The 25989-nt window shown below is 47.1% G+C and overlaps 1 protein-coding gene across 3 annotated transcripts in view; it reads right to left on the reverse strand.

The window, feature by feature from the left end:
* CARD11 (caspase recruitment domain family member 11) overlaps positions 1-25989 on the reverse strand; it is a 114750-nt gene that overhangs the window by 12081 nt on the left and 76680 nt on the right. For all 3 annotated transcript variants that reach the window (XM_077918722.1, XM_028706751.2, XM_077918720.1), the window contains exons 10-20: positions 22038-22089; positions 20626-20744; positions 18273-18373; positions 16141-16193; positions 14486-14609; positions 11589-11790; positions 9110-9236; positions 5640-5880; positions 2419-2515; positions 1490-1585; positions 982-1114 (exon numbers count right to left, since the gene is read on the reverse strand). In XM_077918722.1, coding sequence (XP_077774848.1) covers positions 982-1114; positions 1490-1585; positions 2419-2515; positions 5640-5880; positions 9110-9236; positions 11589-11790; positions 14486-14609; positions 16141-16193; positions 18273-18373; positions 20626-20744; positions 22038-22089 — 1345 coding nt within the window. The remainder of the gene's footprint in view (positions 1-981; positions 1115-1489; positions 1586-2418; positions 2516-5639; positions 5881-9109; positions 9237-11588; positions 11791-14485; positions 14610-16140; positions 16194-18272; positions 18374-20625; positions 20745-22037; positions 22090-25989) is intronic.

Consider the following 25989-nt stretch of genomic DNA (forward strand, 5'->3'; position numbering starts at 1 on the left):
TGTGGGTTCAATAATAAAACTTCTCCAATGCCCCTATAGTTTTCTGTGCTTTTAGATTTCACTGCCTTGGTATGCTAGAAGCTGGAGAGAAAGAGACATGTCTGCTCTGTGCTGGACCCAAAGTTTGGGCTTTGCTGGAATCCTAATAGGGAAGCAGGATTTGCTGGAGAGTTGATGCTGTGAGCCCCTCTATCCCAGGATTTCCCAAACTTGGGTGTCCAGCAGTTTTAGGATTAGAGTTCCCAGCATCCCTGACCGCTGTTCCTACTAGCTAGGGATGATGGGAGTTGTACTCCAAAAACAGCTGGAGACCCAAGTTTAGGAAACCCTGCTCTATCCTATATTCAGGTTGTAAAAGGTAAAGGTAAAGGGACCCCTAACCATTAGGTCCAGTCTTGACCGACTCTGGGGTTGTGGCGCTCATCTCGCTTTATTGGCTGAGGGAGCCAGCATACAGCTTCCGGGTCATGTGGCCAGCATGACTAAGCCGCTTCTGGCGAACCAGAGCAGCACACCTTTTACCTTCCCGCCAGAGCGGTACCTATTTATCTACTTGCACTTTGACATGCTTCCAAACTGCTAGGTTGGCAGGAGCAGGGACCGAGCAACGGGAGCTCACCCCGTCACAGGGATTCGAACCGCCGACCTTCTGATCGGCAAGTCCTAGGCTCTGTGGTTTAACCCACAGCGCCACCCGCTTCCCTCTTATTCATATGCAAATAAAACCAAATATCCTAAAGGCTCCACAGTCTCCACTACCCATCATTCCTAGTAAACCAAACCCTGGGTAAGCACAGGGACCCCTGGAAACTGGGGCGGGTGCAACACTGTGTTCACTAGCCAGCAGGGACGCAACAAGGATTTCCTGGTTGCCATTGTCCTGACCACTCCAAACCTACTTTGCTCTTCTTAGAATTCTCTTCCTGCCAAGTTCCCAGGTGCATCTTTGAATGCCAGCCCCTCTGCTGCATAACTTGGTACCTTCAAATCTGTCCAGCAGGGCCTTTGTCACCGGGTGCCCCTCTGTCCTGACCCGTGTGTCTTTCGAAGTGACGATGCGGACTCGCTCGTTGCTGTTCATGCGCTTGTATTTGTTCTCGGACCTGCTGACAAACTGAGAGCAGAGGAGAGACCCTTGTCAAGGAAAGCTTTGTTGGCATGTCTCTTCCTGACAGCAAGGCAGGCCACTTGTTGCTTGTCGAACAACCAGGATGGAAGCACAGAGTGGAAGCACTTGCACCCCCATGACAGCGTCATTGGTTTGGGAGCGCAGGGAAGTTTTTAATGTTTAATGCTGTATTGTGTTTTTAATATTTGATTGGGAGCCGCCCAGAGTGGCTGGGGATACCCAGCCAGATGGTGGGGTATAAATAATAAATTATTATTATTATTATTATTATTATTATTATTATTATTATTATTATTATTTCATTTGCCAGCTAAACATATATTTGGTGCAAAAGGGATTTTTGGAGAGTTACTTTTCTACCTGTAAGATCTGACCCAAAAGGAAACTGGCCCGAGAGAGGCGAGGGCTGGCTTTGGGGTCACTGGGTGGCAGAACCTCTTCCGGCTGCAGTGTATTCTGGTAGAAAAGAAAAACATTGGAGAACGAATCATCAAGCCTGTTCAATGCACCTTTGTTGGCAGTTCTAGGCCCTAGAATCGTAGAAATGTAGAGTTGGAAGGGACCCTGAGGCTCACCTAGGCCAACCCCCTGCAATGCAGGTCAAGTGTGGGGAACATGTGGCTGTCAGGGTATTGCTGGACCCCAAACCCCATCAGTCCAAGCCAGCATAGCTAAGGACCAGGAATTGTGAGAGGAGCAGTTCAGCAACAGATCTCTCCTCAGTTTTCGATACCATTGACCGTAGTACCCAGTGCTTTTTTATGGGGGTATGTGGGGGTACGCATACCCCTAAACATTTTGTGAATCTAAATTTGGCCTCATTGAGGGGCAGTATTTCAATATGAGTAGGAAAATGAGAGTACCCCTAAATATTTTTTAGGGGGGGGGGAAGCACTGATAGTACCGTTCTGAATCGAACGCAGCAGATTGGAGGCCCTGTTCTAGAGTGGTCTTCTCCTCCCTCCCTGCCAGGGTTCAAAACTTCTGTCATCATGATGAAATCCCCTTGATCTGAATAATTTCCAGGATGGCAACTGCTGACTGGCTGGATGTTCAGGAGTGGTGGAAGGCAGCAGCTGGGGAACCCCCAGGGAACCCCAGACGAAGAAGGCTCTGAGCCAGGGGACTGGTGGTTGGGTGACGATGAGTGGTCAGAGGGAGAAGGAGTAGATTGTGAGGAGGATGTGTCGGCAGCAGGAGAGGGAACAGGGTTTAGTGAACCAGAAGAGGCTGCGACAGAGAGCAGCTCAGACTCTAAGGCTGAAGCGGATGTGGAATTGGCTACTCACCCGAGGGGTTCGGAGTGTACCGTACGAACTGTCCATCTCATCCTTGTTACCTCTATTCATCAGTCGCTGAAGTTTCACTAGGAGGAGCTGCTGCGCTCTGCAAACCATTGAGATCATTGTCACTAACATATAGGGATTGAGGAGGGATTCGGCCGGTCTGCTTTTTGCAGTGGGCTTACCCAAATTGACAGTCTGGAACTCGCTGGCAGGTTGGAAAGCAACTCCTGATGGAATTACGTGCTTTCCCAGATTTCACAATGCCGTTTTGCTGAGCAGAAAGTGCGCCTGAAAACACGTTCTTTTACTGTTAAAATGTGTACAGAATGCGAATTTTGCGAAAAGGTGCATTGAAAACTATGCAGGCATAAAATAACGCATGCAAGTTAAATGCAAACTTTTCATGCGTTATTTCAAAAAATCCATGAAAAGGTGGAAGGAGTGGACAAAACAGGGCAAAAATGAAACAGGATGGACTATCCTTACTAATAGATATATTTTTGTGTTCACTTTCACATAATATACAGACTGTACTCATTAACTGGCAGGATAACTGCATTGTAAAATTTAGAGAAGTGCATAAATTTTAAAGGGTAACTAAGTATCTGTTTGTGTATTGCTTTGGGAAGCAGGAATTAGGTAGGTTTTGCATTAGAATTCGAACCAAGCCAAATGTTTATCCCATCCCTAGCTCCTTGTTTAGGGCATTTTCAAATGGAAACACACAGAGTTGTCTCATTCCAAGTCCCATTCCATTGGCCACTCTGACTGGCAGCAGAGACTTGAGTGATCACGGTTTGCACAATGGACCTTGTGCAAGAAAACAATGCGATCTACGACTCCGGCCTCTCAGAAGATTTTTATTGCTCGCAGCCAAAGGCTTTTGCAAAACTCAAACAAGCTCGAAGATATATTAAGCAAACCGCAATTGCAAATACAAATACCGAGAACACCATGTCTATAAAACACAGTAAATAAAAGCCAGAATCGAGGATAAAAAGCAGGCAATGAAAGCAGAGGTGTTTTTTTAAAATGCGTGCACGCACAGAGGCAAAGGAATCAATAATAAAAATCACCCTTAAATCAGGGCATCACCATGACAATGCATAGCTGTCTCTGGAAGCAATTTTGCAGGAATCTTCGAAGCAGCTACTGCATAGAACAGCTCCCTCAACCCACTGCACCATCGGGGCAGCCAAGCCATTTTCACTGTGTTGCTTCCACTTGCTCTAGTGCGGACAGCCCTCTTAACAGCACCTGGCTTCCTCTGACCAACCAGCTTTGGAACCTGCCCCAAGCCCTTCACTTCAGTTCTCCCAGTGCCCCAGAGTGACACCATGCTGGGTGCTCCAGAGCATTGTGGGAAATCAAATTGCCCCATTCCCAGCCCCCTTTGGCATGCAGTGAGCACCGACAGGTAAGACAGGGTGGGGCCACCAACATCAGACGGGGGCTGTCCCAGCAACCACTCAATGCAGAACTCAAAGTTGTAGCTTCTGTGGAAATGCTTGTTGAGAAAGAAGAAGAAGAAGAAGAGTAGTTTGGATTTGGTATCCCGCTTTATCACTACCCGAAGGAGTCTCAAAGCGGCAAACATTCTCCTTTCCCTTCCTGCCCCACAACAAACACTCTGTGAGGTGAGTGAGGCTGAGAGACTTCAGAGGGAAGTGTGACTAGCCCAAGGTCACCCAGTAGCTGCATGTGGAGGAGAGGGAAGCGAACCCGGTTCACCAGATTACAAGTCCACTGCTCCTAACCACTACACCACACTTGCTCACACAGCCAGAATGCAGCTCAAAGGCCCAGCAGATGCTACACAAGCAAATATATTGATCCAGCAATGACACACTCCTTGCAACCCCACTGTAAGCGAATAGGGTGGGCACAACTTGGCATGGCAAGCAGTTCTGGTCCTTAGACTGGCAAAGCCACCTGAGAGTTCTCCAGGAAGGCAGGATCTGCTCCGTCTGTGTTGGCATCTCTGCAAGCCAGGTGATAGAGGGGTTGTCACCGTGGACAGACAAAGCAGGGCAACAACCTCCCCTGGAGAGGTGGGACTGGATGTGGTTTTTGAAAACTCAAGGCGGAGTTGGTGGGGCAATGGACAAAGTGATTGAGCAGGAACTGGGCCCCTAGAGCTCCAGGAATGGGAGGGGAGCCCATGGCTTGTGCAGCAGAGACGGGTGGAGGGATGAAACAGGGGTGGAGGGAAGGGAACACACAGTGCATAGCTGAACTATGGAACTCACTTCCACAGGAGGCAGTGATGGTCACCAGTCTGGATGGCTTTCAAAGAGGATTGGGCAGATTAATGGAGGAGAGAGCAATTGATGGCTGCTGGGAATGACAGCTCTGCTCTGCCTTCACGGCCAGTTGCTGGAAGCCACAGGAAGGGGGAGTGTTATTGTGCTTGAATCCTGCTTGTGTCAGGGACCATGCTGAGGAGGGTTGCACTGAGGAGGAATGGTGGGAGCCTCCCCCTGAATCTTCCCAGGAGCAGGACAGTATAGATTTGGAACAGCGGTTTGCAGAGGGACATAGTTCAGAAGGCAGAAGCTGGGAAATACTGGATGGTGAACAGCTAGGAGAAGAGACACTGGAAGGGAGAGGGTTAACAGATTCACAGTCTCTAGACAGCCTTCCTCCACCGCCATCCCCAAAGTCGAGAAGGGCTCAGAAAGTGGTAGAACAGAAAGCACAGGGAGTACAAACTCAGATTATAAGACGCAGAAGTGACATAGATTGATAGGGACCAAAGGGGGTGGAATCCTTAATTGGGAGCACCGCCATTATTATGAGATCTTTGTTCTCTTGCCATGATTATTAAAGTTTCTAACTGGTAAGATGACCCTTTTCCCTTCGTTCTGCTTATCTACTGCCACGGGGGAGGAAGCCAATTCCCTGAAGCCTGACACTTGTGGGTTTCCCCACAGGCATCTATCTAGTTGGCCACGGTGAGAAGAGGATGCTGGATGAGCCATTGGCCTGATCCAGCAGCCTATTCTTATTTTCTTATGAGAGGGAACCCTCTCCAGCATCCCTTTCCTCAGGCTCTCCCATTCCAGGCAGACACCTTTCCAGCCCGCAAGATCCTGGGGTCATCTATCTGCCCCTCCTCTTCTCTGCCCCAGATCAACCAGCCCCCCACCAGAGGACACTTTGCCCACATCCCTACCTCAAACCCAGAGCTGGCCCCGAGTGCAAAAACCAGGATTTGTGCTCACCTGCTGTAATTGGGGATGGTCCCCGATTCTAAATCCTTGTCCGTGAAGGGGTCAACTCTGGCACAAAGCCACTCGCACTTGCCATAATACATGGTGTCCAGGACGTGCAGGATCTCGTCACATTTCACAGACAGGGAGCAGCAGTCCAGCTGGCTGGTGATGCTCAGGTTGAGGCGGATGTAGAAGGAGTCTCCGGAAGTGACCAGGCCTTCCTCAATTTCGGACACCAGCTTCCGGTAACCTGCAGCAGGAAGGATCTGGGCTCAGCTGACCATGCGGGCCCAGCGGAGAGTTGCCAGTTGGGTTCAGCCTAGTCAAATGGCCTGGCTACACCTGATGCTGACTGTCTCGCTTGCAAGCAAGGCTGGCCCAAGACATTTTGCCGCCTGAAGCGAATCAGAAAATGGAGCAGTAAAGACTATTTATGTTTGTGACCAAGGCTGCTGGGATTTTATTGGCCCAGAGATGGAAAGATGATAAAGTCCCGACCAGAGAAGAATGGCAGATTAAGTTGATGGATTATGCCGAAACGGCAAAAATGACCGGAAGAATAACACTTGTAGTTTAATGGTGAATTTTGGATTTAATGGAGATGTGAAAGATTTGGATTATTAAAAAAGATGCAGGAGGAAATGACTGACAATAGGACCCACAAAGGGGAGGAGGGAAGTCCAGGAGATTCCTTGGAATCTTGTTTTTATGTTGTATGTTGGATATGTGATTGTAAAACTGTAATTTGAAAAACCACACACACACACGTGTGTATATATACGTGTGTGTGCAAATTAGAAAATGGTTCCCCCGAGAATCTCAGCCAGCAGCACATGGGCTCATTCCCATATGGGATGAACTCAAACTCGTCTTGTAACTCCAAGCTTAAGCCTGCCTTCAGGGAACCAACTGTGAACTGAATGTGAGTAAACTTCTTATTATTTTTAAAGAAGGGGAAATTACCAGGAATAACCCAATCTGGACAAAGCCAGATTGGATTGCTTAAGTAAAGAGATTCAAACGAACCTACCAACTAGCTTCCTGCTATATATTGGGGAATGTAGTCTGCTACTGACTCACAAGCATGAGTGAGGAAGGGTAATATTTAATCAATATATCCTCTCCTAGTATCCACAACATTCCCATAGAGATCAAACCTGCAACCTTGGCGTTATCAGTACCATGTTCTAACCAACTGTGCTACTCTGGCTGAGAGGGTGGGGAAGCACCTGGCCCTTCATTTGCCTGACCAGCCTCTTCCTCCTCTTCTGTTTTGACCCCTCCTGTGCCCCCCTCCAGCTCTGAAGCTTCCTCTGCTTGTCTCCTGGCTGGCACAGTTCCTGACCACTCCCTGGCCCCTTCTTCCAAGTCAGACTCCAGCCCCGCTTCCCCCGGCACACACTCGCAAGCATCCTGCTCGCCCCTGACAGTGGAGCAGCTCTCTAGTGTCTCAGGCAAACAGATATCTTAACCCCCGTCACCTGACGCCCGGAGATGAGGGAACTGAACCCGAGACCTGCCGCATGCAAAACAGTCACTCTGCAAATGAGCTCCGGGCTCGTTCATTAGGCGGCCCACTTTGAACCTAGCAGCTAGAAGGCATGGAGAAATCTTTCCAGCTGGCATACAGCATTTATATAAAGAGAACCTCTCATAAAGAACAGGTACCGTGACCCCGTTTTCTGGCAGCTATTCATGTGAGTGCTGTCAGTGGAAGTAAAAAATAAAACAAAACGGAAGGTTTACATCTTTGAAAGTGTGCTGTGATTTCTTCTTTGTGCGCACGTGCTTGGTATAAAGTGCAGCTCAATCATTTCATAATTAACTCTAATTGGCACCTCGCACAATCTGATTCTTGCTTTTTGCTCCTGCCAAGTCTAACATTCATTTTTATGTTTGATAACATGAAAGGAGAGGAGTGGGAGAGTTTGGGAGGGGAGGGGAGAGAAAGAGGGAGGATACTTTCCTGGGGAGAAATTCCACTTTTTGAATTCCCCTGACCCCCTGCACTGGCAGAGGCCAAGTACATCTTCCGCGGAGTTTAAAAAATTGATTTTCGAGCTATTTTAAAGCGTTTTCTGCAATATGCCCACTGCTGCGATGTTCCGATTCTTTGGGTGACAGCTGTGTGGTATTTCTGTAACTCTTCAAAATATCTTGTTTAAATGGCAGTGGGTCAAAAGGGGAAAAGAAGAAAAGAGGATGGTTGTGATCACACAAATTGTGGTGTCTGTGCGTATAAGCCACCCATTGAAGTCCCGGCCCAAATGATTGTTGACTCAGTGGGGTCACAGCCCAGAATCCAGACACAGGTGCTTTTGCATATGAACATCAAGGAACTCCAGACCCATGGATGTGGGATGTAATCCATTGGAGCAGTCAAATACAACATTCCTTGTTTCCCTAGAGTGGACACAGGCAGGGGGATGTTACTCCAGCCAGTATAACTTCCTGTTCCACTGGTCTGGAGCATCCTCCCCTTGCATGTGGCCAGAGAGATGGGCGTAGCCCTGGCTGACTCCATAGAAGAGCCAAGTCACGCAGCCATCTTTCTCTTGATGCCATTTTCTTCTCTTGATGCTGTTCTCTTAATGTATTTTGCTGTCTGCTGGCTCTTAGCCAGCAGCACACGGGCTCAATCCCCATAAGGGATGAACTCACACTATGTTCTGTAACTACAGTGCTACCTCTACTTATGGATGCGATCCATTCCGGGGTGCCGTTCGCACCCTGAAAAGTCCATAAGTAGAGTGCCGCTTCTGCGCATGCGTGTGATGCAATAGAGTGCTCCTGCACATGCGCGAAGCACGCAGAACACTTCTGCGCATGCGTTATCTGCACCACGCTCCAACCAATGAGTCTACCGCGTGCTGCAGCAGCAAAAACAGCTCTAGGCTGCGTCAACAGAAGTATAATGCCCAGATCGAGGGAAGTCATAGCACCGCTCTATTCTATGTATTTATATCTCAAACAAAATGCAAAACAAAGCTCGACTCAATTGGGAGTAAAGAGAAGGAAGGATCGAGGGGGATGAAATGAGCCCCAGAACAGCTGGAGAGGACGCCAGCCTCGCAAAGCCTGGTCTGTCGCCCTTTCTGTTGTTTTAGCGATCACCAGCTTGGCCAAAGGCAGCCGGCAAAGCAAACCCTTCAAAAACCTCGAGCCCTCCAAAAACCAAATTTAGATTTTCACTGGCACCGTGGGAACAAAGAGACTCCTAATTTGGTTTCTCAAAACCCTCAGCCACAAATCCTTGCTCTCAGGGCAAAGACATAAAATATATTTGTCTCCATTAACACACCCGCTTTGCCAGCATTTACTGTCAATTGAGGGAACTGGCAGGGGTGGATGAAAGAACTGTAGACTACCCCAGTTGCCGGGGATTTTTCCTTGACTGCCTATTGTACTGGCCCCGTATGCTGTCTATAAATATACTCACTTGTCTGAAAGTTTGCATTGAGCAACATGACATCTCTTACCTTCGTGGTTTGATTTGCAGTGCAGCACAACTGGCCCACTACATCTCTGAATCGTCCAATGAACTTCTTCCTTTGTGCAGGTATCTAAGGGAGCGCTTGTGTTTTCCCCTTTGATGTACCCTTCCACCTGGAAAAACGCGAACAGCATTATTCGCTCCTCGGAGGCAATTATTTCACCTATTAAATTATGTAGCCAACATCAATTTGGAACACGCAGCCTGTCTTATTCAGCAGTTGCCATGATAATCATTTCTCTCTCTCTCTCTCCTCTGCTGCCTGCAACCCCATGATTATAAAATAGCAGCAATTGCTAGATGGATGGATAACTCCGTTTGGACATCCGTGACTGTTCTATAAATGCAGCTGGAGGGCTGTGAGGGACGCCTACCTTCAAGGAAATGAGACAAGTCCTATGCTCCCATTTTTGCTTCTGGCAAGGATTCCGGAGAGTTAAAATAAAGTACAGCATATAGTTAAACTATGGAACTCCTTCCCACAGGATACAGTGCTGGCAACCAACTTAAAAGGTAAAGGTACCCCTGCCCGTACGGGCCAGTCTTGACAGACTCTAGGGTTGTGCGCCCATCTCACTCAAGAGGCCGGGGGCCAGCGCTGTCCGAAGACACTTCCGGGTCACGTGGCCAGCGTGACATCGCTGCTCTGGTGAGCCAGAGCCGCACACGGAAACGCCGTTTACCTTCCCGCTGGTAAGCGGTCCCTATTTATCTACCTGCACTCGGTGGTGCTTTCGAACTGCTAGGTTGGCAGGCGCTGGGACCGAGCAACGGGAGCGCACCCCGCCACGGGGATTCGAACCGCCGACCTTTTGATCGGCAAGCCCTAGGCGCTGAGGCTTTTACCCACAGCGCCACCCCCGTCCCCCCGGCAACCAACTTAGATGACTTTAAAAAACTGGACAACTTCATGGAGAAGACTGATATTGATGGCTATCCTCTGCCTCCACAGTCTTCTTCCAAGCACGGATTGAATATTATGTAGCACCCATAACAATGCCAGTTCTAGAACGGGTAAGTGATGGACTATGCGGAATCAGCAAAGCTAACAGCTAAAATAAGAGAACCTAATGATGATTGATTTGTGGGAAAATTGAAGTTCTTTTTGGACTATCTAAAGAAATATTACAGTATGCTGAATTTGCAAGCAGGATTTGAACGATGAGCAACAGAAGGAAATAGAGATTATTGTACTATTGTCATGGTACAAGAGAGAGAAGATAGGATGCAGCAAGGGGAAAAAAAAGCACTGTGGAAAATGAGATGGGAAGATGACAAAACAAAAGAAAAATCTACGTACAGTGGTACCTCAGTTTACGAACTTAATCTGTTCCTGAAGTCCGTTCTTAAACCGAATCTGTTCTTAAACTGAGGCTTGCTTTCCCTAATGAGGCCTCCCGCCACCAGTGCCCTTCCACCGTTAGGTTTCCGTTTGTAGACCGAGGTAAAGTTCGCAAACTGGAACACTACTTCTGGTTTTGCGGAGTGCGTAAACCGAATAGCTCGTAAACAGGAGTGTTCTTAAACCGAGGTACCACTGCGTTGGAATGTGTATGTGAAATTTTTGAAAATTTAATAAAATATAACTTTTTTTAACAACCACAATGCCAGTTCTGCAGATCAAAATGGTTGAGTGGGCATATATGGGGGGAAAGCCACAACTTGTGGGTATACTGGCCCCAAGTTGTTAGGGGCTTTGGCACGTCAGCAACCTGTGCAGGTCTTTAAGGACAGGCGTGATGTGCTGATGGGGTCTCAGTCCTGTTCAGCAATTCACACTGCAGGAATCTGCACTCTCAGCGGGTAAAAGCCCACAGAGAGCGCACAGAGCACATTGCAGTAACCCAGTGCCCTATGGACATCTAATGATTTCAAGCAATTAGTACAGCATAATTAGTAATTAGGGACACGGGTGGCGCTGTGGTCTAAACCACTGAGCCTAGGGCTTGCTGATCAGAAGGTTGCGGTTTGAATCCCCGCGACGGGGTGAGCTCCCGTTACTCGGTCCCTGCTCCTGCCCACCTAGCAGTTCGAAAGCACGTCAAAGTGCAAGTAGATAAATAGGTACCGCTCCAGCGGGAAGGTAAATGGAGTTTCCATGCGCTGCTCTGGTTCGCCAGAAGCGGCTTCGTCATGCTGGCCACATGACCCGGAAGTTGTACGCCGGCTCCCTCGGCCAGTAAAGCAAGATGAGCGCCGCAACCCCAGAGTCGGTCACGGCTGGACGTAATGGTCAGGGGTCCCTTTACCTTTACCTAATTAGTAATTAGTACTAGCATAACCAAGTCCAGTTGAAAGAAAGGGTCCAGAAAGACCCTTCTCTGCTCAACACCCTGGAGCGTTAGGAGGGAAGAACGCTGGACTAGATGGACAAACAAGGAAGTTTTCTGATGTCAGTCAGGAAGAAAATAGACAGGAGGCAGAGGTCAGATGCTCAAGCCTGTTCCCTGATGCCAAACCCTCACCAGAAGCAGCTGCAGCCCCTCGCGAAGGCCGGCTTTCTCCGCCGGGGAATCCAGCTTGACAGAGTTGATGAAGTTTCCTTTGACGTTGCCCCCCAGCAGAGTAATCTCCGAGCTCAGGCTGTCTCCGTTCAACATGAATTGCTGGACGGCATGGTAGGTGGTGTGCAGGCGTCCGACAGATGTCACCGAGGGGCGGAAGGGCCTAAGGAAGGAATGGCGACACAGGCAACACTCTCCTTGACTTCTCCCAAGTCACCTGGGATTTTCAAGTGGGGACATGGCACCCGTGACAGAGGGGCAAGGGGCAAGGGGGCGATGGCTGGTTTCGTTTGCATTGAAAGCAGGTTAAAGCCAGGGGTGGGGGTCCAAAATGAAAGCATCACCAGGGCCTGAGCTAGTAGAGGGCAGGCTCCCCCCCCATACATACATGCAAACACAAGCTCACACATGCAACTGCAGTCAGACGGTCCCCAAAAGAAATGTCACATAAGGAAAAAGGGATGGGGAAGGAGAAGGAAAAATGCAAGCTTAGGCACCAGTTCTTAAAAGTTGCAGTTCTTATTAGAATCAGCTGGGATGGAAATAGTTCACAGAGCCTAACATGTTTTAACTGTTTTTAATTCTGAAATTTAAATTGTTGTAACCCACCCTTGAACCTGCTGGTGAAAGGCAGGTGCTATATATATATATATATATATTAACTTTTCAACACAAGAACGTGGAAAGTCTTCAGAGAGATGCTTATACAACAATGGTAAGTACAATTCTGCATAGGGATATTAAGTAGAATAATGTAATTATTATAAAAAGACCATATGCCTTTTTCTGGTGCAGGTCTTGTAGGAGTCATGCAGGTCATCATTTGAAACGTAAGACAAAGTCCCACAAAATTACATAAAATTGTTCTACTGGCTCTTTGCCTTTCATCGCACAAATCTTGTGGGTTATCTTTTCAGCAATTGCGAGGTTCCATAATTCTTACGCCACAATTCAAGAAACAGACCGTTTAAGTTCTTCCATTTCTGTGGAATAGGAAGTCTGGCAGCCACTAGAAACCAAATTAACATTTTCTTCAAGGAGAATCGTTTTAGAGTAGTGTCCCATATATTTAAGAGTGCGAGTTGTGGCGATGCATGAATTTCAGGTTTAAACATTTGCAATATTTCTGCAAACGTTTCTGTCCATAAATTCTCATCCATACTCCCTCTTCAATGCACCCTGTACGGGATCAGCAGAGCCATCCAGAAATGCAGATCCTGGGTGGTATTACGAAAGATCAGGAAGGTATTGCATATCTGAATATTTCCTTGCAGGACAAGAATGCAACACCCTCCCTGCATAAAAGAATTCTCCCTGCATTGAGAGATCTAGCATGGCAGGGAGAAGGCGAGGCTGAACCCTGCAAGTTGGGCTGTACAGCTGGCTTTATCTGTGGAGGAGGTTTCGTCACTCAGGGCTCATCCACACTCCTGCTCGTCCTGTGCAAGCACAGGTCTGATTGGTTTTCCTCTTTATAGTTTGTGTTATCTATGTATCTATCATCTATCTATCTATCTATCTATCATCTATCATCTATCTATCTATCTATCATCTATCTATCTATCTATCTATCTATCTATATCTATCTATCATCTATCTATCTATCATCTATCATCTATCTATATCTATCTATCTCTATCTATCTATCTATCTATCTATCTATCTATCTATCTATCATCTATCTATCATCTATCTATCATCTATCTATATCTATCTATCAGCTATCTATCTATCTATATCTATCTATCTATCTATCTATCTATCTATCTATCTATCTATCTATCTATCATCTATCTATCTATGTATCATCTATCTATCTATATCTATCTATCTATCTATCTATCATCTATCTATCTAATCTATCTATTTCTATCTATCATCTATCTATCTATCTCTATCTATCATCTATCTATCTATCTATCTATCTAATCATCTATCTATCATCTATCATCTATCTATCTATCTATATCTATCTATCATCTATCTATCTATCTATATCTATCTATCTATCTATCTATCTATCTATCTATCTATCTATCTATCTATCTATCTATCATCTATCTATCTATCTATCATCTATCTATCATCTATCTATCAATGTATCATCTATCTATCTATCTATCTATCTATCTATCTATCTATCTATCTATCATCTATCTATCTATCATTTCTTTATTTGACAAAGTAATAATAATAAATAAATAAGAATAAAAATGTGCACCCCACCACCGAGACCATTCCATCCTCCCAAAATTTCAACACCTCTTGCGATGGTTTGACCCCCTTTCCATTTTTAACAGCACAAATTCTACAAACACCCTCCATATCTCCTCAAAATCATTTCTCCTCCATACTCCCCGTCTTACCTTAATGGCACATGTTAATTTATCATTAATAGCTATATCCCACACCTCTTTATACCATTCTTCCATTTTGTATTCTGCTTGCCCTTTCCATTTCCTAGCTAAAATAACTCATGCAGCTGGCAATAAATGTGTGAGCAAGTCCTTCCTAGCCTGCGAACCTCCCACCCCATCGTAAATTGATAATAATGCTACCTCTGGACTTTTGGTCAGCTTTAACCCAGTGTGGTTTTCCTCTTGAGCCACACTTGCTACATACGGGACTGAGCAGTTCCCCCTTTCCTCACTTTCCCAGGGAAAACCCACTCTTAAGCTCTAAATCAGAGCAAACATCAATCTGGAACCCCCCCCCCCCAAATTGATACCTGCTCCGATTGAGCGCTAAAGAGCAGTTTTCCCCCAGGGGAAAGAAGTGAGATGAGAAGAAATGTGGATAAGCTTTTCGTTTTGCTGATTGCATGAACTGGTGCAGAAATCCCACATTCTCCCAAGTACCTCTCCAGAGAGAATTTCCTGAAGATGGAGTTGACTTGCTCAAGATCCAGCCCCTCAGAGTGGTGGGAAGACGAAGAGGAAGGCAGCGAGGAAGGTCCATGAGAATGCCTGTCCTGGAAGTCGTCTGGAAAAGGAGGTGCAGGAAAAAGAAAAGGAAGGGGGGAAAATCATGTCCCAGTAGCAAGCACCAAAGCAAAATAAAACCATGGATGCCAACACAAGCCTCTTTCCAAGCTCCTCTTGGCCTTGCCCTGCCCTGCCATTCTGCCCTCATGTATGTATAGGAGGCTGGCGCTGTGGGTTAAACCAGAGAGCCTAGGACTTGCCGATCAGAAGTTCGGCGGTTCGAATCCTTACAATGGGGTGAGCTCCAGTTGCTCGGTCTCTGCTCTTGCTAAGCTAGCCGTTCGAAAGCACGTCAAAGTGCAAGTAGATAAATAGGTAGCGCTCAGGTGGGAAGGTAAATGGCGCTTCCGTGCGCTGCTCTGGTTCGCCAGAAGCGGCTTAGTCATGCTGGCCACATGACATGGAAGCTGTACGCCGGCTCCCTCGGCCAATAAAGTGAAATGAGCACCGCAACCCCAGTCGGGCACAACTGGACCTAATGGTCAGGGGTCTCTTGTATAGGAGAGAGACTGTCGCTCCCTGGCAGAGCTACTTTGGGGGCAGAACATCCCACTTTCAGTCCCCAGCAGAAGGGTTAAAATGGGTCTCAGCTCTAGGTGGAACAGATGGCTTCCCATTGGGACCTGGTTGGCCACTGTAGGAGCAGTAAGCTCTATGCCTGTGAGTGAATTGGTTTTATGTGTGTAGATCAGTGCACACTGACCAACGCACAGTCTTTGCAGTAAGGCTCTGTTCCGATGGCATGAGTAGTCATGATGACCGGTAGATCCTTATCTGCAAGCCTTCATTTGCCTTCACACCCGTTGTAATATACTGCTTGTTATCTTCTGCTGTCTTCTGCCTGTTCTGCTGTTGGGTCATTCTTTGTCTAGCTCCTCCCCTTTGACCTTATTGCCTTGGGTGACCCTGCTGGGAGTACAAGCTTCACTCACAAGGGTCATAGGGACCTGCAAGCCCACTCATCACAACGAGGTGATGATCCAGCGAGTGAGAACCGACAACTGGGAAACACTGGCCTGCGAGCACTCCAATTGGAGAACAGCCTTTACCAAAAGTGTCATGAGCTTTGAAGATGCTCAAACTCAGGATGAAAGGGAGAAACATGCTAAGAGGAAGGCACACTTGGCAAACCGTGATCAACTCCCACCCGGAAACTTATGTCCCCACTGTGGAAGGACATGTGGATCCAGAATTGGCCTCCACAGTCACTTACGGACTCACTGTTAAGTGATCACCAAAGAAGAAGAGGAAGAAGAAGAAGAAGAAGAAGAAGAAGAAGAAGAAGAAGAAGAGGAGGAAGAGGAGGAGGGGGAGGAGAAAGGCAGGTCTTTTGGTAAGAAGGGAGAGCTTTTGTTATACTCTTAGTTTGTAGAGATGGAAGAAAAAGCTGCGTTGGGAGCCAACTTGGAATGCCCTGGAAGCCATTGCAGCTCCCACCACTCCTGACATTTGGTCACAAACTGTCCCCCACCAGCTACTATAACTGGGGCCTCTGATTTTTGAGGCAAGAGCCTTCTGCAAGTCCTTACCTTCCAACTCCAAAGCGTCGCAGCCAAAACTGTCATTGTCATCTTCGGTCAGGCTGGAAGTGAGGAAGAAAGTTTATTCCGCTCTACCTTTGCTGACTTTCTACACATTTCAGGACTCAGCTAGCAGAAGGAAGTGAGCAGTGGAGAGGAATCTAGCTTTGCTAACTGCTGGAAGTGGCCGATGAAAGGGCCGGAAGATGCCAAGGTCTAAGAGGTTGTCGTTATCACCATCATTCTCATCATCAGTATTACTACTACTACTACTACTACTACTATGAATGTATTTGTATCCTGCCCTTCTCCCAAGTTTGGATTTATTGCGACTTCCAACATTTAAAAACATCATTAGATAATATAAAGTAATAAAATAAACAAGTTAAAAGCAGTAATTGAAATACATCCGGACACATTTAAAACTGACAATTAAAGTATTGTTTGCCCTGACAGAGGGAAGTCAGCAATATGGGCACAGCCCCCCCCCCAATCTCTCTCTGTCTGTCTGTCTGTCTGTCTGTCTGTCATGTCACCACCAACCATGCCTTTGATGATGCTGGAACTGAGAGGTGGGATCTTAGCATCCAGGCAGATCTGTATAGGGAGATGTGATCTTTCAGCTAGCCCAGGTTAACACCTGGAGGAGCAAGAGGACATCTGCGGGATGTTTTCAAGGAAGGAATCACTGGTACGGGGTGGGGGAGAGTCAGGCGGTTTCCTATGGGAGGAGGACCCTGGTTTCCTCCAGAAACCTTGAACTAGTTCGGCTGGCTCTTGTAGATTCAGTTCTTCCCTTTGAAACATTGTGGGAGACTGCTGCACACACAGAGAAGGTCTACCCTCATATCCAGGCACTCTCTGCATGTCTGTGGTTTCCTTTATTCCACGACGCAGGCAAAATGTCACCGGTTCACCGGTGGCAACGCTCCCATCTCAGGGAAGAATTTTCAGGGACCTCAGAAGCAGAGGCAAAACAGCAGAGTTGCCCCGTTCACCTTGTCAGATGCAATCTAAAGCGTTCTGACAATTTCATGCAAGCTTCCCCCCGCTCCCGGGTGTGTATGTGTGCGTCTTTCACTAACTCAGCACCTAGAAGCAGTATCAAAAGACAGCCGTGGTCTCAGAGAGGTCGGAGAATGACGTCCTCCGCTGACCTCCGGCACCTGCTCCCAGCTCACTGAGGACCAGGCTGGACATGATGCGCAGTTATGCGTATCATTCCCCCAACGATTTAAAAGAAAAGGATGCCTCTGGGGGCTGGAACTGAAAGTGGAAGAGCAGCCAGCAGGGATAGCGAACGCTTTCCACAGGGGCTGCTTTTCCTCTTAAAATTTCACCCCAAGCGGGTGTTTTCCTCCCCAGGGAAACAAAAATGCTAACTTGTCCGCTGTGAGAGGAAAAGCAACCGGGTGCGTGTGTGTGAAGAGTTGAGTGCTTGTGGCCACAAACTAGCAGCTGCTATTCCCCTCCCTCTGATAACCAACATGATCAAGGGGATGGAGCAAAAAGGTTTTGGCGTTTTGGACTTTTGAGTTCGGACAAAAGGTGAGCGAGGGGTGACGTGATAGAAGCTTATAAAACGATGAAGGAAAAGTCCCCCCCCCTTTCCCGCATAATGCTAGAACTCATGGAGGTCCGAAGAAGCTTAAATCTTGGGAGGTTCAGGACAGATACAGTGGTACCTCGGGTTACATACGCCTCAGGTTACATACGCTTTAGGTTACAGACTCCGCTAACCCAGAAATAGTGCTTCAGGTTAAGAACTTTGCTTCAGGATGAGAACAGAAATCGTGCTCCGGCGGCACGGCGGCAGAGGGAGGCCCCATTAGCTAAAGTGGTGCTTCAGGTTAAGAACAGTTTCAGGTTAAGAACGGACCTCCAGAACGAATTAAGTACTTAACCCGAGGTACCACTGTAAAAGGAATCGCTCCTTCATGAAGCACATCGTTAATCTATGGAACTCACTTCCACAGGAGGCAGTGACGGACAGCAAGCTTTAAAAGAGGATTGGGCAAATTAACCCTCAATTGCAAAGCAAAAGATTGAGAGGGGCTGGGGAGCACCTTGGCAGGCATGTCGGATGGTGCCCATGGGCACTGTGTTGGAAAGCCCAGCCTAACAGGCACGGCAGCCCTTACCTGTGTGGGGCGTCTTCTTTGCAACGCCGGAGGATGGAGTCGTTTCCTGGGGGCTCTGGGGTTGTGGACATGACACTGGGGTTGCGGTTCCGTAGCGTTTGCTGCATCCCAAAAGGCAAAAGCAAAACATCAACAGGGCAAGCCTATGAACACTGCTCAGAGACAAGCCTCAGTGAGTTTGAGGGTATTTACTGGCAGGCAAATGTGATTGCAGCCTAGCTAAAAGCATGCTCAGTTTAGTTCTGAGGTTGTCTATGTATATTTGGTGTACTGAATATTCTCAAACTGTGCTATTTCCCATTGACTGCTCATGGATTTTCATTACTAGCATCCTCATTCAGAACAGATTCTGAATAATAATAATAACAATAACAACAACAACTTATACCCTGCCCACCTAGCTGGGCCTCCCCAGCCACTCTGAGCGGCTTCAATATTAAAAACACAATGAAAGATCAGACATTAAAAACTTCCCTAAACAGGGCAGCCTTCAGATGTCTTCTGAAAGTCAGATAGTTGTTCCTTGACATCTGATGGGAGGGCATTCCACAGGGCGGGCGCCACCACCGAGAAGGCCCTCTGCCTGGTTCCCTGCAACCTCACTTCTTGCAGGGAGGGAACCGCCAGAAGTCCTCAGAGCTGGACCTCAGTGTCCGAGCTGAACGATGGGGTGGAGACGCTCCTTCAGGTATATTATTATTATTATTATTATTATTATTATTATTATTATTTGGTTTACCATGGTAACTCAAAGTGACTTGCAATATTTTAAGCATACAACAAACATGTACCTCCATTAAAACCAGCATTAAGAACCCCACCCCCCACTCCGCTCCAGATTAAAACATACCAACCAAGCAAGAAGGCCAGCCAACCAGCCTGGTTAAAAATGAATGTTTTTGCTCGGCACCTAGCAATATATAATGATGGCACCAGGCAAGCTTCCTGGGGAGAGCATTCCACAAGCAGGGAGCCACCACAAAAAGGCCTGTTTTCATGTTGCCACGCTTCCAGATCTCTCGCGGAGGAGGCACATGAAAAAGGGCCTCTGATGACCGTCACAGGATCTGGGTTGGTTCATAGGAGAAGAAGTGGTCCTTAAAGAATTGGAGTCTTGAGCCACAGAAGACTCAAAACCAGCTCTTGAACCCAGTACAGTGGTACCTTGGTTTATGAACTTAATTCATTCCAGAAGTCCGTTCTTAAACCAAAGAAGAAGAAGAAGAGTTTGGATTTGATATTCCGCTTTATCACTACCCGAAGGAGTCTCAAAGCAGCTCACATTCTCCTTTCCCTTCCTCCCCCACAACAAACACTCTGTGAGGTGAGTGGGGCTGAGAGACTTCAGAGAAGTGTGACTAACCCAAGGTCACCCAGCAGCTGCATGTGGAGGAGCAGGGAAGCGAACCCAGTTCCCCAGATTACAAGTCTACTGCTCTTAACCACTACACCACACTGGCTCTCTAGCGTTCTTAAACCAAGGCATGCTTTCCCATAGCAGCAGGGGACTCAATTTACAAATGGAACACACACGACAGGAAGCGGAATATGTTCTGCTTCCAAGGCAAAGTTCACAAACCAAAACACCTACTTCTGGGCTTGCAGCATTCTTAATCCAAGTTCTTCATAAACTAAGCTGTTCTTAAACCAAGGTCCCACTGTACTGTCCTCCACCAGATGTACTCCAGCACAGCCAGTGGTTGGAGACGGCAGGAGCTGAAGCTGGGAGGGTACCAGGCTGGGCATCTGAACCCAGGCAGTATAATTCATGTTTTGCTACTCCAGCTATAGAGGGAAGACATCCTTTTCATTTACCGGGGCAGCATTTCCTACAAACCACCAGCAAGACACCTTTGTTCTCTGACCAATTCCCTCTGCCACTAACTGCCAACCTGCTGTGCTGCTGATCGCATTGTGCCTAATGGGATGTCTGCCTTGAGAGACAATGGGAAGACATCCGCACACATTCCTGACCCAGCTTTGGCTTACAAACATGAAGGGCGTGAGGAACTGCGAGGAATCCGAAATGTTTCGCTAAGAATAAAGCATAAAAAGCAATTGCAATGCAGTGAGGTAAGGATCACCGCTTCTCTCCCCCCGCTGCTAAGTTTTAAAACTGAGCGACGAGACAGCGAGAGGCTGGTGAAATAGCTTTAAATAAGCATAACCCAGCGGCGGGATGCATTTTAAGAGGAAAGGTTAATAACGTTCTAATATAGAGAATATGTTAAAAGGATTAAGGTTGCTGGCTGGCGAGGCCTCCCTGTTTCGTAGGGGCTGGAATCGTTGCCGGTTCAGAAAGCCACATTATAGGGGGAAGGTCACGGAAGCGAGGCCCCCGCAAGCTCCTTACGATTTTGCCAACTTCGCAGCTGCCCACCGAGTTGCTGATGGAAATGGGATTAGAGGAATTGGTGTCCGCGTGGCTGCTGCTGCTGGCCTCACCCTTGTCTTCGTCGTGTCCTCGAACTGCTGGGCTCACAAATGACAAAAGCGGAGGAAGTCAGGGAGGATGAGAGAGACGCGAGATATTGGCATTAAGGCCCGCTTCGGTGGAAATAATTCTGTGCAAACAAGATTTCTATCACATGCGATTATTGCTCTCGTTTGGTTCACGGCGGCAGCCCCAACCCCTCGCGGTGCTGCCATTATTATTTTTCTCTGTTCTGTGGTGCAAAAAATCTCTCTCACTTCCTGAACTTTCCCCACCACTTTCCTCTCCGTTCCAAAACTTCGGGGCTGGAGGGATGAGTCAAAGCCAGTCTTCTGCAGCCTGGTGTCCACCAGTGGTCACTGGACTCCAACTCCCATCAGCCCCGGCAGGGGTGGCCAATGGCCAGGGAAGATGGAGAATGTAGGACAGCAACATTTGGAGGGTCCCAGGTTTGGAAGGCTGCCCTAAGCAGAAACATATGCACCTTTTTGGGCGCAGATGTTTCACTTGTGCAGATCCATTTCTTAAAGCGCTCCTTCTCCCATCCCCAAGCAATCAACATGAATTCAACAACTCCCCACCCCCCCTTACTGGCCAAGGGAGCTGATGTTTGTCCGCAGACAGTTTTTCCGGGTCATGTGGCTAGCATGACTAAGCCGCTTCTGGCGAAACCAGAGCAGTGCACAGAAACGCCGTTTACCTTCTCGCCGGAGCAGTACCTATTTATCTACTTGCACTTTGATGTGCTTTCAAACTGCTAGGTTGGCAGGAGCAGGGACCGAGCAACGGGAACTCACTCCATTGCGGAGATTCAAACCGCCGACCTTCTGATCGGCAAGTCCTAGGCTCAGCGATTTAGACCACAGCGCCACCCGTATCCTGATAATGTTTGCTTCATCATACCCTAGTACTGGATATACAGGTGGACAGCCATCTGTCTAAAAAGCTACACTAATTTGTCTTATCCAAGTGTTTGTTTAAGGGCGGGGGTCTCATTGGGGTTCTCCTCTGGGGAGATCTCCTCTGCTTCTGGGTCTCTGCACTGTGGGCTGGGCTCGACACCTGCCTTGCTTCTGTGTAGGAACGTTTCAGCTCCAGAGTGACAGAAAGCAGACCTGAGTCAATTGCTGGTCTGTTTTAAATGATTCTCAAAAAGTGTTTGCTATCAGGGAGGGATATATATACACACACACATATATATACACATTGCAGCTCTTATCTTTTGGGAGCGAGTTTCGTGCTTGCCTGGCTGGAAACGTTAGTTAGAACAAGGGAAACAGCTTGAGCATTAACAGGGAAGACGGACGAGGCAGGGAAGTTCTTTCTCTGACCTTGATAATCCGATGTTCGGCTCAAACCGACGGGGGATTTCGTTCTTGGCAGCTGGAAAAGGACAGAAATGAAACTGAACTCAGGACACAAGCTAGGATTCCTCATAAAAAGAAACACCTTTCAGGCTTTCCCAATGCCAAAGGGCAATTCTATGATTTGGGGAGAAACAGAAACGGGCAGAGAAGCATAAGCGTAGCTCCTGTGCTTTGTGAAACTAAGATTGCCTTCACGTGAATGTAAGAGAACAATATTACATCAGTTCCACAAATGGAGGGTTTATAAAAATTATGAGCATGGTGGGAAAGGGGAGAGAGAATGGCTGTCAGAAGGAAGCTCACACATAGTTAGTTATCTCATGGAGGTTGTTGGCTTGCAAATGGATCTAACAAATTCATGAAGGACTGACCCGTGGGATGTGGGCAGCAGTCAGAGATGAGTCAGACTCTGGGAGCTATGAGACGGATCAGTGGACAGCAGCAATGATCAAGGCAGGGCCAAAGAACAACCAACAATGGATGTCTTGAAAAGAGGATTAGACAAATTCATGGAGAGGAAGCCTATTGATGACATCTAGCCATGATGGCTACGATCTGCCTCCACGCTCAGAGGCAGTGATGCATCTGAATACCAGTTGCTGTAAACTTCAGGAGGAGAGAGTGTTCATGTGCTCATGTTCTGCTCCCTGGTTTCCCACAGGCACCTGGTTGGCCTCTGTGAGAACAGGATCCTGGACTAGATGGGCCATTGGCCTGAGTAACTAGGGCTCTTCCTTAGGTTCTTAATTTCAGGAACATGCAACGCTCAGGATGATCTCTTTGCTCATGCAAGGCTCGACTGGAACAGGACTCTCTCTTTTATACCTTCCTGCCCAGAAGGATCCACTCACAAGCCTGCATCGTCAGGATCAGTCCAGAAGAATGAGAAGGCTCCTGCCTGCTGTTTTGTGGTTCACCGCTTGGGGCAGCCACATGCAGACCCACCAGTTCCTAACAGCCTATGAATGGATTTAAGCCACAATAAGTAAACAGGACGTCCAAAGGCATTAAACCTGTCATTACTGTTGCCAAGAAACAATGGACAATGGTCTGGAGATGGACTTTACATTTTCATGTTAAGTGGTTTGGAACAAGTGTTTGGAAAGGCAATGCACAAATCTATTAATACTACTGCAATGTGCTCTACGTGGGGTTGCCTTTGAAGGTGACCTGGAAACTACAACTAATCCAGAATGTGGCAGCTAGACTGGTGACTGGGAGCAGCTGCCGAAACCACATAACACCGGTCCTGAAAGACCTACATTGGCTCCCAGTACGTTTCCGAGCACAATTCAAAGCGTTGGTGCTGACCTTAAAAGCCCTAAATGGCCACAGTCCAGGATACATGATGGAGCGTCTCCACCCCCATTGTTCTGCTCCGAGGGCCTTCTGGCAGTTCCCTCACTGCAAGAAGTAAGGTTACAGGGAACCCGGCAGAGGGCCTTCTCAGTGGTGGCACCTGCCCTGTGAAACTCCCTCCCATCAGATGTCAAGGAAATAAACAACTATCTGACTTTTAGAAGACATCTGAAGGCAGACCTGTTTAGGGAAGTTTTTAATGTTTGATGTTTTATCATGTTTTAATATTCTGTTGGGAGCTGCCCAGAGTGGCTGGGGAAACCCAGCCAGATGGGCAGGGTATAAATAATAAATTATTATTATAAATTATTATTAATACCATTGTTGTTGGCATCCGTTTGTCTCGAGAGAAAATGGAGTGCAAACTAACAAAGTAAATGAATGCCTTAAACCAAGACATCCAAGCCACAGCCCTAAATGAAAACCTCTTGGGTAGGATCAGTTACAGATAGGTAGCCGTGTTGGTCTGCCATAGTCAAAACAAAAAAAATTCCTTCCAGTAGCACCTTAAAGACCAACTAAGTTAGTTCTTGGTATGAGCTTTCGTGTGCATGCACACTTCTTCAGATACACTGAAACAGAAGTTGCCAGATCCTTCTATATAGTGAGAAGGTGGGGAGGGGTATTACTCAGAAGGGTGGTGGGAATGGGTGATTGGCAGATAGCTGTGATGAGCCTGTTGACGACTCTTAACGACTGCAATAGGTCTTACAGGAAAAAGCAAGGGGTGAGAAGGTGAAAAATGGCTTTGTCATGTATAATGAGATAAGAATCCAATGTCTTTGTTCAGACTAGGTCTCTCCATGGTTTTAAGTTTGGTAATGAGTTGCAATTCAGCAGCTTCTCTTTCCAGTCTATTTCTGAAATTCCTTTGTAGTAAAACAGCTACTTTGAGATCTTGTATAGAATGTCCTGGGAGATTGAAGTGTTCTCCTACTGGTTTCTCTGTCTTGTGATTCTTGATGTCAGATTTATGTCCGTTTATTCTTTGGCATAAGGTTTGGCCTGTTTGTCCAATATAGAGAGCTGAAGGACACTGTTGGCATTTGATGGCATACACAATGTTAGACGATGAGCAATTAAATAGTCCCGAGATGGTATGTGTGATGTTGTTGGGGCCAGTAATGGTGTTGTCCGGGTGTATGTGGCAGCAAAGTTGGCATCTGGGTTTATTGCAGGCTCTGGTGCCAGTGTCCGTGTTAAGTCTGGTTGTAGTATTATTGTGGGTTAGGAGTTGTTTAAGATTGGGTGGCTGTCTGTAGGCAATGAAAGGTCTTCCTCCCAGAGCTTGAGAAAGAGAACTGTCATTGTCCAGGAGAGGTTGTAGATCTCTGATGATGCGTTGTACTGTTTTAACTTGGGAGCTGTATGTGATGACTAGAGGAGTTCTGTTATTTTCTTTTTTGGGTCTGTCTTGCAGCAAGTTCTCTCTGGGTATCTGTCTGGCTCTGTTGATCTGTTGTCTAACTTCATCTGCTGGGTATTTTAGTTCTAAAAAGGTTTGCTGTAGATCTCTTAGGTGAGAGTCTCTGTCTGTAGAATTGGAACAGATACGGCTGTAACGTAGTGCCTGGCTATATACAATGGACTGTTTGGTATGTTTGGGATGGTAGCTAGAGGCATGTAGATATGTTTGTCGGTCAGTTGGTTTACGGTATAAGGTGGTGTCTATGCGCCCATCCTGTATTTTTTTAGTAGTGTCCAAAAAATGTATTTCTTGCATAGATTGATTCATTGTTAGGTTGATTGTGGGGTGAAAATCATTGAATTTCTGGTGGAAGGTGTCCAGGGTCTGTTGACCATGTGTCCAGATGATAAAAATATCGTCAATGTATCGCAGGTACAAGAGAGGTTTGAGTGGGTAGGAGTTTAGGAAACGTTGTTCTAAATCTGCCATGAAGATGTTTGCATACTGTGGGGCCATGCGGGTGCCCATTGCTGTGCCGCTGATCTGAAGGAACAGGTCATCACCGAATTTGAAGTTGTTGTGGGTAAGGACAAATTGGCAGAGTTTCGTGACAAAGTCCGCTGTGGTTTTATCTGAAATGGTGTTCCTTATAGCTTGTAAACCATCGTTGTGTGGGATGTTGGTATACAGAGATTCCACATCCATAGTAGCTAGTATAGTATTGTTGGGAAGATTATTTAAAGATTGTATTTTCCTAAGAAAATCTGTGGTGTCACATACATAGCTGGGAGCACTGATGGCATATGGTTTCAGAACAGTGTCCATATAACCGGAGACACCCACTGTAATAGTGCCAATACCTGAAATGATGGGGCGTCCTGGATTTCCTGGTTTGTGTATTTTAGGTAGAAGATAGAAAGTTCCTGGTCAAGGTTCTGTTGGTGTGTAGGATGTATGCTAATGAGATCATCAAGGCATGGGGTGTGTGGGTAAAGATCTCCAAACTGGACTAAGCTAGCAGATTATGGTAAATCAGGGAGTCAGCAAACTTTTTCAGCAGGGGGCCGGTCCACTGTCCCTCAGACCTTGTGGTGGGGGGGCAGACTATATTTTTTTGGAGGAAACAAACAAATTCCTATGCCCCATAAA

Source organism: Podarcis muralis, chromosome 14, assembly GCF_964188315.1.
Source record: "Podarcis muralis chromosome 14, rPodMur119.hap1.1, whole genome shotgun sequence".
Taxonomy (NCBI): Eukaryota; Metazoa; Chordata; class Lepidosauria; order Squamata; family Lacertidae; genus Podarcis; species Podarcis muralis.